At 32.9% G+C, this 13,650-nt stretch overlaps 1 protein-coding gene across 8 annotated transcripts in view; it reads left to right on the top strand.

Annotated features, from left to right (window-relative positions):
* Nucleotides 1–13,650, top strand: part of PDZ-GEF (PDZ domain-containing guanine nucleotide exchange factor) — a 504,712-nt gene that overhangs the window by 476,222 nt on the left and 14,840 nt on the right. For 6 of the 8 annotated variants that reach the window (XR_011331894.1, XM_069824559.1, XM_069824560.1 and 3 more), the window contains 2 exons: nucleotides 1,024–1,101; nucleotides 6,682–6,840. Coding sequence is in view for 7 of the 8 variants with exons in the window: in XM_069824559.1 (XP_069680660.1) it covers nucleotides 1,024–1,101; nucleotides 6,682–6,840 (237 nt within the window). In the remaining variant the exon portion in view is untranslated. The remainder of the gene's footprint in view (nucleotides 1–1,023; nucleotides 1,102–6,681; nucleotides 6,841–13,650) is intronic. The other 2 variants (XM_069824564.1, XM_069824561.1) reach the window with 1 other exon arrangement.

Below are 13,650 nucleotides of genomic sequence, written 5' to 3'. Positions count from 1 at the left end.
CTAATGCCAGGCGTTTGACAATAAAGTCATTTGACCTTTGCACTCCAATATTTTTCAAAGATATTATCATGGCCAGCCACTGAAGCACAGATTTTGAGGTATTCCGAATCCATTTCTTGGTTTGAGTTGCACAATGGGCAGTTAGGGGACTGATATATTCCAATTCTATGCAGGTGTTTGGCCAAACAATCATGGCCTGTTGCCAATCTAAATGCAGCTACAGATGATTTGCGTGGTAAATCGGGAATCAACTGTGGATTATGATGCAGAGAGTTCCATTTTTTCCCTTGGGATTGTGTTATCAAATTTTGTTTGTTGAAGTCTAAGTATGTAGATTTAATAAATCTTTTCACAGAGTAATACGTAGATTTAGTAACAGGTCTGTAAGTAGCAGTGCTGCCCTTCTTTGCTAAAGCATCCGCATTCTCGTTTCCCAGGATTCCACAATGGGATGGTATCCATTGGAATACAATTCCTTTATTGAGTGTTATTAGTTGAGAGAGCATTTTAGTTATTTCTGCTATTTGAGATGAAGGTGTGTGTCTAGAGACTATTGATAGAATAGCTGCTTTGGAGTCTGACAATATAACTGCATTTTTAAATTTATTGATGTGGCAGAGGAAGTTTTACTTTATATTGCTCTTAATTGTGACCAAAATATTTCCTGAAGGCCTTTGACACACTTTAATACTTATTTCCTATACTGTCCGCCAAAGGCCTCAGTTTAGTTCCTAAATGAAACAGACAAGCTGCATGGTGTAGTTCTGTAGTGTTATTCGTGATATCTGATACACTGTGAGATCCATTTCCTATTGTGAAACATCAATGTGATTGTCCTCATCGTGTTGTACAGTGTTCTTGAGCTTTATGTAGCTTGATCTGTGCTTGTGTTGTCTGGGGCTGTTCTCAGACAGTCGCATGTTTGTACATGGGCTTCTCATAGCATGAGGGCGCCACGAGCTCTCTCTGGTACCTGCTTGCTGGTTCTTGTCTCTCTGTCTATCTGTCTGTCTGTTGTTGCAGTAGCGTCCTCTCCTCCTAGTTGGCCTCGGCCACCCTTTCCGCATGCAGTGCCAGTGCTGCCACCTATCCCACCTAATGGTAAGTTGTATCGTGGTGAAGGTGGTGGAAAAATATTGCTTGCTCATCTGTTACATATGGGTGAATGAACTGGAAGTTGTGTGGTGATGTGATTATGAAGGTCTATTTCAAAACTATGCGAACTTAAACTGTAAATTTCTTTGTCTATTCTTTAAAATAGTAATATGCGTTACAAGAGCGGTATGTTGAAGTTTTAATATTCGAGGAAAAGTTTGAAAAAGCGAAACGTAGTTGAGCTTTTTTAATTTCCGAGAATTGAAAGAAAACATACCACTCGTGTATCGTACATTATTTTGTGCGAAGATCGTTTATTACATACCAGAAAAAGGAATTTCTAATTAGTTGCAATGAAATCTCCATCTTGGTTTCTGTTCAATGACGGCAAATTTGCAAAACAAAAATATCTATCTTCAACATTGTTGCTTTAAAATGTTTTCTGTGTTTACTATACTCCAACAGGCCATGATATACGTCTGTCTTCCCCCCCCCCCCCCAGTCTATATTGAGTCTGGAATCTGGTTGATTTTTTCACGGCTTCCTTAATGTTACTTGCATCACGAACTTTAGTGAAGTTGTAGAGTTTACTTAATTTTTGCAAATATTTAAAAACAATAATTAACAGTGCAATTTAGGTGAAATTGCAGTGGTAAATTTCCAATTTATAATTATTACTATATTGAACGTCTCTAAAAAAAATATGTTAAAAGCCTAAAGCAGTAAAATCAGTATGTCACTTAAGCGGTACGAAGAGAGAAATTGTTATGTGTGTTAGGTTGGGAATACTGAATGTGGAATTTTTTACTTTCCGCAGATTGGTTTTGTGCGGAAACCAAGTAAATATGCACGATCTCGCACAAAATATATATACACAGCGTATGTATGATAATTTTCTTTGGGAGTAGCTTTAGTATTGTCCCTAAAATTTAGTATATTACAATGCAGTGCAAAATTCACACGGACTAAATATGTAATCATAAAAAAAAACCAACCTCTCTTCTCTTCCAACTTAATTATATCCAGGTTCCATCTTCTTTCATTCAATTGAGGAATACTATGATAATATTGGTCTAGACATATTTTTTTGTTACAAAATATGACGGTATTCTGTACATACAAAATTTACATGTTAACAAAAAATAGCATTCAAATATATTTAACTATATTTAAACCCCTTAATAATTTATATCAATCATTACATTAATGTCTTCCAGGAACTGTGTTTAATTTTGAATGGGAGCTTCTGACATTGTTTTTACGTTCACAGCATCGTAGGTTTGTTTATTGAGCTTAGCCAAAGACAGATGACTTTACTGATTTACTAATTTGTTGCACTTTCGAATGCCTGAGCTTCTCATCTAGTGCTTTAATTTTTTTCAATTATGCCAATTTTTAAAAACATGTATATTATTTTGTCACATGCACAAGAAAATATTTAATTTACCTATTAACAATAAAATTCTGAGAAGGTTTCATCGAGGAAGTTGCTGAATTTGTGGCCAATTGGCCAGAACTTCATTCTCTCAATGTTCAATATCATAACGATATTGATCTTCAACTAAAACTCCTATATAAAGTAAGTTTTAAGAGTAAATTTGTAATGTTCTGTTGTAACATTCATTTCGCTCTAAGAAATGTTTTTAAAAATTTAATGAAGTTTGGTTGTAATAATATCATAGATGGCATTTATTTGTTGTTTTTAATACACGGCTCCATTCATGTGCTGACAAAACAAAAGAATAATACCGGTACCCATTGTCAACAACAGACATGGCCTACATTATTTATCTATGCCTTGAGGATTAAATTTGCTCTGTGATGACCTCAAGAATATGTAGAAACAAGTGACAGAAGCTCCAATTTAGAGTTGACTATAGAGTAAAATTACGAAATTTGCGACAGAAAATATAGCGTACAGTATTATTATTATTATTATTATTATTATTATTATTATTATTATTATTATTATTATTATTATTATTATTATTATTATATCGGGTACTGAGGAATGCCAATTTTTTTTTGCACAGGTAGAATAAGGTAAAGGTTAGTGCTTCTCTTTTAATAAACAAAATAGGTTATGTAATAGACAGCAAGAGCAAAACATTTTATTGAAACTCTATTAGATTAAGCTAAAGCTTGTGCTTCATTCCTAAGAAATATAGTAGGTCATGTAATGGGTAGATCTTCTGAGCAAGACTTTCTAGATTAAGTCGATTAAGCATAAATGCTGTGCTTTTAATTCTAAGACCTACGTTCCACTGAGATTAAATTTTCTGTAAGACATTTGTACTAACGACATGAAACTTAGTAGCTAGTAATCAATGAGTAAGTTTTACTTTTATATAAACTTAGGTACGGTACAGTACATAAATTAAGAAAGGAAAGAAAAATCAAAGTAGCTACCAATGTTGTCAACAAAAAGATCTTTAGATCACTACTATTAAGATTTTTCAAATCATCTGTCCTCACGTGAGGTTGACCACTGGCATCTGGAATTAACAAACATAAAAGATAAAGGGAAATGAAATGAGCAAAATAATGATTCGATTTGTACATTAAAACAAACATTTAAAGATAAATAAACAAAATTATTTCAGTCACATTTTAATTTTAACAATAACGTGAGAAGTAAATGACAATGCTTCTAATTTTTTTCTAGTTAAACAGATTGAAGATTGCTTCGTTTTCCTTGCTTAAGTCTCTTTTAATGTAAAAGTGCTTTGACTTTTCTGCCTTCCTGTAACAAATAATGAGAAGGTCTAGTTGCACTATCCATCAATAAATGTCCAAATATAAAAGCAAATGCATTCTTCTTCAAGAGAAAAGTATCATCTGATGATAATTTGTTGAGATTGGCTTTACAAAATGATGTTTTGATGGCTTGTACAGTATAGTTATCAAGATTGGAGTCTTAATTGTGTTGCATAATAGATTAGGCTATATTTATTATATTCTTTTCCTGAAGCAATGGATGCACCAAAAGATAACTGTTGAAAGCGAAGTCAAACGTAAAATAGATCTTTCTTGGCACACTGAAAAGATCACTATGCTGATCACTGAAGATGTCTACCGCAACTATAGACGAAACATCTGGATATAACATCGCCAGTAGACCACAGCTTCTTAGCCCAGAAAACACCCACCCCATTAACACTGGCCGTGAAAGCCTATATTCGAAGAAGAAGAAGAAGAAGAAGAAGAAGAAGAAGAAGAAGAAAATGTGTTTTTATTAGATGACTCTCAATTTCTTTTTGACACTGGGCACATTTATTATTTTGGACATTCACTGATGAATACTAAAATTTGTTCCTTTCCTTAATAATAAGAGAAATTTGAAAGCAGGATGGCTGTCTTTTCACTTATTGTAGTGTTAAAAAATTAGTTTACATATTGTAGCATTTTACGTAAAAATTTTTTGGTTAAACATTCTACATAAGAAGTTAATACAATTATACATACACAGCTTTAGAATGAAGTAAATATTTCATAAATCATTGCGGTATTATTATTATTATTATTATTATTATTATTATTATTATTATTATTATTATCATCATCATCATCATCATCATCATCATCATCATTATTTTATATTGTTAGATGGCACATAAACTAAATTAATTTATTGTAAAGATTAGCAAAACTATGTTTTGACCTCCTGTTTTATTATTATTTATATACATAAAATCTAAGACTACAATTTCACTTTTTCCTCTGTAGAAATGAAGAGTATGGGTTAGGGTATCCATGGCAACCCTTGTTTATTTATTTATTTATTTGTTTATTTATTTATTTATTTGTTTGTTTGTTTGTTTGTTTATTTTTTTTAAGTTAAGAATTTAAGAGTATGACAATAGATGATTAGGACAGTAAGTTATCGTCACACTTTTGAATGTTTCTAATTTCATTTAGCTTGATGCAGGTTTATTATTTGTATTTCTGCACTTGCTATAAGAATCTAAAAATGAGAATTACCTTTGTTTTTCTCCATATCCTTCAAATATCGTCGCGTAAGGTGCAAATGCTTGTATCTCACAAAATCATATTTTTACAGGAAAAAAAAAAAAAAAAAATTGTTCTTTGTCGCCAGTAATTGCCGGCTTACGTGGTATTGAAATGTTTACTCTTCTGCGATTAATATTAAACTGTGGAGGTTTACCAGTATTTGCACCTTAAGGGGAGAGGACGATATTTTTTGGTGAAAAATGAGTAAATTTTCAAAAAACAAATTTTCTTTAGAATACTCTGTGATATGTGTGGAATGCATTGCATAACATTTTATGGGTATTTGTGCCCTTACCGGATGTTGAGACGCCATTTTTAAACTTCCTGCGCAACGGATTTTTAAATCACACGTCTCCTTTCATTGTTTTTTCCGGTAAATTAAATTTAAAAAAAAATTCTTTAAAATAATCTTTGATATGTGTGGAATGCATTGCCTAACATTTTATGGGTATTTGTGTCCTTATCAGATGTTGAGACGCCATTTTTAAACTTAACCGCGATATGGATTTTTAAATCACACGACCCCTTTATCGTTGTTTCTGGTAACTTCATTTTTTTTGCTACATTGCCAGATAAAAATGGATATAATTTCTGAACTACTAAAGATACATGCATGAAATTTAGACCACACATTTTTAGACTATTAGGAAACGTTTCTCTGTAACAGAATTTTGTTAATAGATTTCATTTTTAAAATATGCCCGTTTGTTTGCGAAAAAGGAAATAAAAAAAGTGCTACTAAATTTTAATTATTTATTTTACAAACGTAGGGACTAATATCAAAATTCTCTTACAGACAGATTGTAGAGCATGCTTTTGCAAGTACATTGCAAAAAATTGTTTGAATCTATATTTAAAAATGGTTTAGATATATTGGTTTTAGTAAAATCCTGCATTGGGTATATTTTTTTTCAAATTTGGGCCCCCAAATAATTTTTTTAAAAATATTTATATTTGGTTGAGTTGCTACAGCTATCAGCTCTCTACATACAAAAAATTAATATTTTACACCAAATAGGAAAAAATTTTCAAAAAATACCATCCTCTCCCCTTAAGCGATGATATGTTAACGCTATTAAAATAGCAGCAGCTATGGAAATTGAATAGAATTGAGTAATGTTTAAGATCATAAATACAATTATTATAATACAGTCATCCTGCAGCTATAGTCCACGTCACCGTTTTTGGCGTGTGAAATAAGTAATGGAAATGTTAAGTGCGTTTTACATTTGCCACAGTCAGTCTGACAACTGTGTTTGGCAAATGGCTGATGTGTCGTGTAAAGAAAGTGGTACCATTCTCAGCTCCATTAGCAACATGCTCACAAACCGGGCACTACATATCTAGGAGAAACGCTAAAAAACGCTGGCGCCAGGTATAACGATAAGTTTAGCTAGTCTTTAGAATTAGAAATAAATGTGAATGAGTGTTCAGTCAGTGGATGGATAGATAAATGGTTGAATGAATGAGTGAATGAATGAATTTGCACTCACGAATGACACACGCATGTGAATAGCTCATCCAAAACAAGTGATACGAGACTGTAGTAGATTTCAGTAGTGGTTGGGATTGCAGGTTGTGTGATGCCACCTCCAAGGGATGCACCCCCTCGTCCCCGTCATCCCCCTACATACACTGTAGCAGCACATATGGCACGACTTCAGAGATTAGGACGAGCACATTCGCACGAAGGTGTCACTGGTGGCTATTACCACACTGACCCAGAGGAAGATGGTAAGCGCTCAAGTTACTCTGGTTGTAAATGATAACATTGACTCTACAAGGCTACTGATTTGTATTCAGGCTGCTTTCCTACTAAACCAAATGGCGGCTGCTGAAATGAAGACTGAATCAGCTTCTCCCTTTGACTTGCTGTACGAGGAGTGGTCAGCGTATTGGACACTGGAGATGATGTAAGATTCATTGACTGATTAATACAGCACATTAGGTCACTTCGTCTGTGTCACATTGTTGTAAATATCACAATCTGCTACCTAAGAGCTTTTTCTTCTGCTGTTGTATATCCACTGGAGATGATGTAAAATTCTTTGACTGATTAACACAGCACATTAGATCACATCTTCTGTGTCACATTGTTGTAAATATCACTATCTGCTCTCTAAGAGCGCACATTACATTACTTGTTCTGTTTCACATTGTTGTAAATATCAATCTGCTGTCTAAGAACTTCTTCTTCTGCTGGTGTATATTCACTGAAGATGATGCAAGATTCACTGACTGATTAACACAGTAGATCACTTCTGTGTCACATTGTTGTAAATATCGCAATATGGTCTCTAAAGGTACGCTTTCACTACATCATATCACACTCATCGGACGAATCGCATGGATCGGAAAAAGACTATCTTTGCTGTAATTGTTATGTAACTGTGTTCACTACATCGTATCGGACGCATCGCCTATCGGCAAATCCGTCCACGTTTCTCGGATGGGCAACTTTTCTGATGTGTGCGATCATGACCTTCTTTAATAAATCGATTTTAATTGATCAACTGTTACTATTATGTTGTGCCATGTTCAGTGTCGCGCCAAGATGGCAGACGGAAAACTTATTTCGCGTGTAGAAAATTGCGACGAATTATATAATTTGAGGCGTTCCCATTACAGTAATCAAGTCGTTTCTTGCAAATATATTATGTAACCAATATTTCTTTCGTTTCTTCCTCTTCAATTAAGACGCATGAAGGAATTACAAATTCTTATTCGCTAACAGACGTAATTAATAGCCCTAACCTCAACTCCTCTGCTTTCAGCAATGTCAATATCGTACGACATCATGTTTTTAACAGCTGATAGGGAATCCGATGAGGCGATGAGGTGAAGCCGTTACAGTGAACGCACTGCACTTAAAATATCCGTTGCGTGCGATTCGTATGAGGAGTGTGATATGATGTAGTGAACGCTTATCTTAAAAGCACAGCATATTACATTACTTCTGCTGTTGTATCCACCAGAAATGATGCAAGATTCACTGACTGATTAACACAGTAGATCACTTCTTCTGTGTCACATTGTTGTAAATATCGCAATATCCTCTCTAAGAGCACAGCACATTACATTACTAATGCTGTTGTATCCACCAGAGATGATGCAAGATTCACTGACTGATTAACATAGTAGATCACTTCTTCTGTGTCACATTGTTGTAAATTTCGCAATGTGCTCATGTAGATCACTTCTTCTGTGTCACATTGTTGTAAATTTCGCAATATGCTCTCTATGAGTACATCACATTACATTACTTCTGCTGTTGTATCCACCAGAGATGATGCAAGATTCACTGACTGATTAACACAGTAGATCACTTCTTCTGTGTCACATTGTTGACTTCTTCTGTGTCACATTGTTGTAAATAACACAATCTGTTGTCTAAGAGATATATGATGTAAGATTCAATTGCTAATTAACACAGGACATTAGATCACTTCATCTTGGTCACATTGTTAATATCACAGTCTACCAAGAGCTGCTTCTTCTAGTATTATTCTCTAAAGCTGCTTATACACGATCAAATTTCCGTCACATTGAATGCTTGACTTTTCAAGACTTGCTAATACTTTACACATTTTATTATAGAATCACTTACTGTATTTTAAAAATCATTGTCTTGAAATTAAGTAAGAATACACTTTAATCGATCAAAGACTCGACAGTTCTTTGGAGGAATTGAAAATATTATGGTGTCAAGAACCACAAAAATCATGGCATCTTGGCCTAGAGAAATTGTTTGCGAGTTAATTTAATTATACATGTATGCCTGTATGGCATGGATGCTGTGGAATTCACAGCAAAGTGAACAAAAATAATGTATATGGAAAAACTGCATGACATATCTCGAATAAATGCCAGTATTTGTATTCTTTGAATTAAGAAAATTCTAAAATATAACCTTGGCTAATACTAACCGTAAATATTTTGTTTTAAAACAATGTGCAATCATAATATTCTTTGTTTTAGTGTACCGTACAGTTATAAAAACATTGTTTTGTGTAATCTAGTTATTCTTCAAAGGATTTACATATTTATATTGTAAAATTTTGGTAGATAGACCTACATAGGACGAGTAAATACTCAATCATGATAATCACTCACTCACTCACTCACTCACTCACTTACCAAATACTCAACAGTGACGTATGAGAAAGCGGAAATCTGAATATTCACTTTGATTGGAAATGTGTCTTATGTCGTGTCTTTGGGTTTCTGTTGTGTGGTCCAAGTAATAAATAGTAAATCCAAAGTAATGGGTGTTTTAATTATGCTGTCTAAATATTTAGGGAAGCGAAATTCTGATAATGAGGATCCTCCACTAAAAAATAAGGTGGGAAAATGTGTATAATTGTCTTATGCTCACGCAAAATAACATCTCTGAACCTCACAATGAACCACTAATGGTCAAACAGCAGGAACAGACGCTTCACTGTTTTAATGAAATCAGAATTGCAAGTTTGTGCCTATTCAAAACTGGACTGTCAAGCTTTTTATCATCATCTTCTTCCTTGCCTGTGTTAGGCCATGTGGCCTGTTATGGTCTCAGTCCATCATAAGTTCCACAGTCTACTATATACAGTCGCGAAGCTCAATATCTAGTAAAAATGCAAACATGGGTAGTTGCCCACCGCTAGGATTGCTACTCTCACCTCATCATCACAGATCTCTCCTAGCAGACGACAAAATATGTTACACTTTCGTTGTCGGGTTCTTTTGGAAAAATTAAGACTTTCCTTCCATTATTGAAATATTAAATGGATAAAGTTCATTTATTATTTTAACGAAGTATATTAAATTCCGCCATAAACTCGAAGATACCTGCAAGAAATAGGTTAATATTATTTTTGTTTTTGTGCAAAACGAACTGAAATTTACTATAATCGCCTCACTCATTCAAGATTATAGCGATAATGAACTATGAAATCAATAATATATTAATATATTAATTTGCATTTCCCTTTACAACAATAATATAATAACAGTAATAATGGAAATATGAATTAATGGGAGTAACTTACGTGTACCGGTACTTGTAGTGTAAGCTTACGTAGTTAACAAAGTGGAATGAGGTTAAGCAATAATAATCACACCAGAATTGGAAATAAAACGTGATCAATAAATTTTATTGTAACAGACACTTTTTCTATGTCTCTAGTAAAGTAACAAATAAAAATAGCAACAAAATTAACAGCTATAATTAAAAACATATCCTTTGAAAAAAAAAGTAGGCCCAAGTTGTCTGAAAATGTACAATTATTCAAGGAATCAGCTAATACAGACGTAGAATTAGTGCAAAGCTTTTGTTTCTCAGCTGCAGGTACAGAACAGGTTTATTTGAAACATCAAATAAAGATCAAACTGCATTCCAGATTAATTTATTTTTGTTTTCATTCATAAATTGTGTGTTTTCGAAATGAAGAGAGCAGAACTTTATATTATTATAAAGATATGCTTCATTCTTTGTCATTAGATCTTCCCTCCTGCTGTTTATTAACCACTTTTTGCATCTAGAAGTAAAATAAGAAATAGATGTTAGGATTTTTCTTCACAAGCATCAATGCGAAATATGCAACGACCTAGCACTCGATGAAATTCGACACAGTCGACTCTAAATCCAAAGTCGACAGTGGACAGTCTATTGTTTCTAGTTGCTAACCGCTTGGAGCGCTTTATCGCGAGATTTGCAAAAAATCACCTCAAGCTTCGCGACTGTATATAGTAGACTGTGTTATTTCCTTGGCCGTTCCAAATGTCTTTTTCCTCTAGGTCTATAGCGCATAAGTTACTTTGGAATTCTGTGAGTATTCATTCGTTGTACATGCTGTATCCAATTTGTATGTAATCCTGAATGTAACCTAACACTGGCTGCATATGTAATTAATCCAAAATTTGCGAGTTTCTTTTATTATAATGTTGTAAAAAATGATGTGTCACTGTTAATAGATGCTAGGTCTCCAGAGAAATATAAACAATCGAACTGAGGTAAATTTGAATATAAAATTGTATAATTCTTGACTTTTTCAACATTTTAAAGCTTCAATACTAATGTAAGAGCTATAGAATAAAATGAAATAAAATGAAAAATGAAAAAAAGTTTAATAGAATGTAGTTTTTTTTTTCAGTCAGTAAGACATTAATTTTATGAATAACTGTATATATTTTAATAAACAGTGTGATACATTTAAAATGCCTAAAATACCGAACTTTTTTGTTAGAAAATCGGGAATTTCCCTAATTTTTACAAAACTCTTCTGCCAATGCAGATTAACACTCCAAAGGAACTACAGTAGAATTCCTCATATCCGGCAACTGTGGGACAAAGTCAGTGCCGGATAACTGATTTTGCTGAATAACTGGAAAATATGTTTATAGGTTATGTAAAGACATAGGCTACTGTACTAAATAAACATTGTACGTATTTCAAAACTTCATTTTTAAATATCTATATGAAAATTACTACATTTCAACATGGAAAAAAATGTTTGTGTAGTACAGTGTGTCTTTACATCTATATATATAATTTGAACTGGTAATGGAAATTACGGGAAAATGGCTGAACGGATTTTAATAAATGACCCCTCATTTTGAAGCTTGCAACTCAAAGTTTTTCAGAAAAATAGTAGTTTTCAGTGAAATGTCAATTTTTCAACACAATTTCCCTATTTTCCAAAATCCATCTGTCGTCAGTTTTGAGAACTAGCTAATTGCATTTCAGAATAAAACAAAACACACACTACAGTAAACAATATTACACGAAGGCCATGATCTGCAAGAATGCTGACATATTTAGAGCTCAAATTAAATTGGTTATTAAAAACTTAACTTACTAAAAATAATTTACAGGTTCCATTCTGTGGTGTGTAATTTTCTGGGTACAGCTGTGTATTGGATATTAAAAACTACAAAACTTGAGGTGGTTTGATGACATTATTACCATTAGAAAGGAAATATTATTGTAGTTAATGCCATGATATGACTATTTTTCATTAATTATACATATTAATGCTATATTGATGATATGAAAGTGAAATGTTTTGGGGTTATATAAGTGGATGTAGAGGATAACTTAAATTAGATTTTGATTTCCATATTTTACTGAGTGGCGGCTCTATATATATATATATATACATATATATATATATATATATATATATATATATATATATATATATACACACAGGGTGTAACAACTTTAATGTTTAGAATTTCTGGAACATGTTCCCTGACACGTTCTACGTCGATTAAACCTAACATGCCTATATCCTAAGTTCTATAGGTTTGGAATATTTGTACCCCAAAGTTAAATTTTTGAGTTTAATTTTATCGCTGAATACTGAAAGAAATAACACCAATTTCCGAAAGTGACATGTCTATGTCATTATTTTTATTAGTACCATATTACATTTTAATATCAACTACTTGTGAGTATGAAAGAAGCAGTGCAAAGTTAAAAAAAAAAATGTCCTTAAGATTCCAAACACTGTACTTCTTGAAATTTGCCAATAGGCACGTGAAAATACCTGTGCACTAGGAATCCTACGATTTGGGAACCGTGCTTGATATGCCAAAACAGCTGCTGTTGCATTGCCATCACACAGTCCATACACATAAACTATGTCGGCGTATTCCTGATGTGTGTACACAAAAGGCAGGTTTTAATGGTCAAAACTCAATAAAAAGACTAGTCACAATACGGTTTATTTTTCTCACAACTGTTATTTTAAACTGTTGTCTGTTTCGTTTCCTTAGCAACCTAAACAATTTTAATTTAATTTCTCTTAAAAGTAAAATTTCCTTCATTCACTGCTTTTCAAATGTTTCTTATGTATCTCTACTTAGTAATGCCATAAAATAGGCCTTGTATAAACGGTTTAATGCTTGGAGCTGCAAGAACTTCTATTTTTTCCAGCTCTGTTATCTCTGTAACCTCTCAATTTCGGATATAGGCATGTTAGGTTTAATCAACATAGAATGTGTCAGGGAACATGTTCCAGAAATTCTAAACATTAAAGTTGTTACACCCTGTATATATATATATATATATATATAATATATGTTACTGAAAGCTATAAAACTTACGTAAGATAATATTATTAAAAATCAAATATTTTTATAGGTATTAATCAAGTGGGGTTGGGTCTTTTTCATATATTTAATGGCGGTGTAGTGTAGATATTTATATGCGTGGTTCTCTTCAGTATTGGCTCGAGAGAGAGTATCTTTCATTATTATGGAAGCAAATAACTTTCAGAATGTCTGGTATTCTTCATTGAAAATAAGTCTGAAAAATGTTTATTTGAACGTCTAATGAACTTAGTTTGCAGCATTTGCTGCACAAGCCACTAGTAACCTATAAACATATTTTCCAATTATCCAGCAAAATCAGTTATCCGGCACTGGTTTTGTCCCATAGTTGCCGGATACAAGAAATTCTACTGTAGATTACCTTTTTGTAAATTTTAAACACTTTTAACGTTCTAATTTAGGGAAATTAGTGTTTTATAATTTTAATATAAATGTTAAAGTGAACAA

Source organism: Periplaneta americana, chromosome 4 (assembly GCF_040183065.1).
Source record: "Periplaneta americana isolate PAMFEO1 chromosome 4, P.americana_PAMFEO1_priV1, whole genome shotgun sequence".
NCBI lineage: Eukaryota > Metazoa > Arthropoda > Insecta > Blattodea > Blattidae > Periplaneta > Periplaneta americana.
The sequence above is the reverse complement of the archived record's forward strand: the minus strand, read 5'-3'. Positions and strand labels throughout refer to the sequence as shown.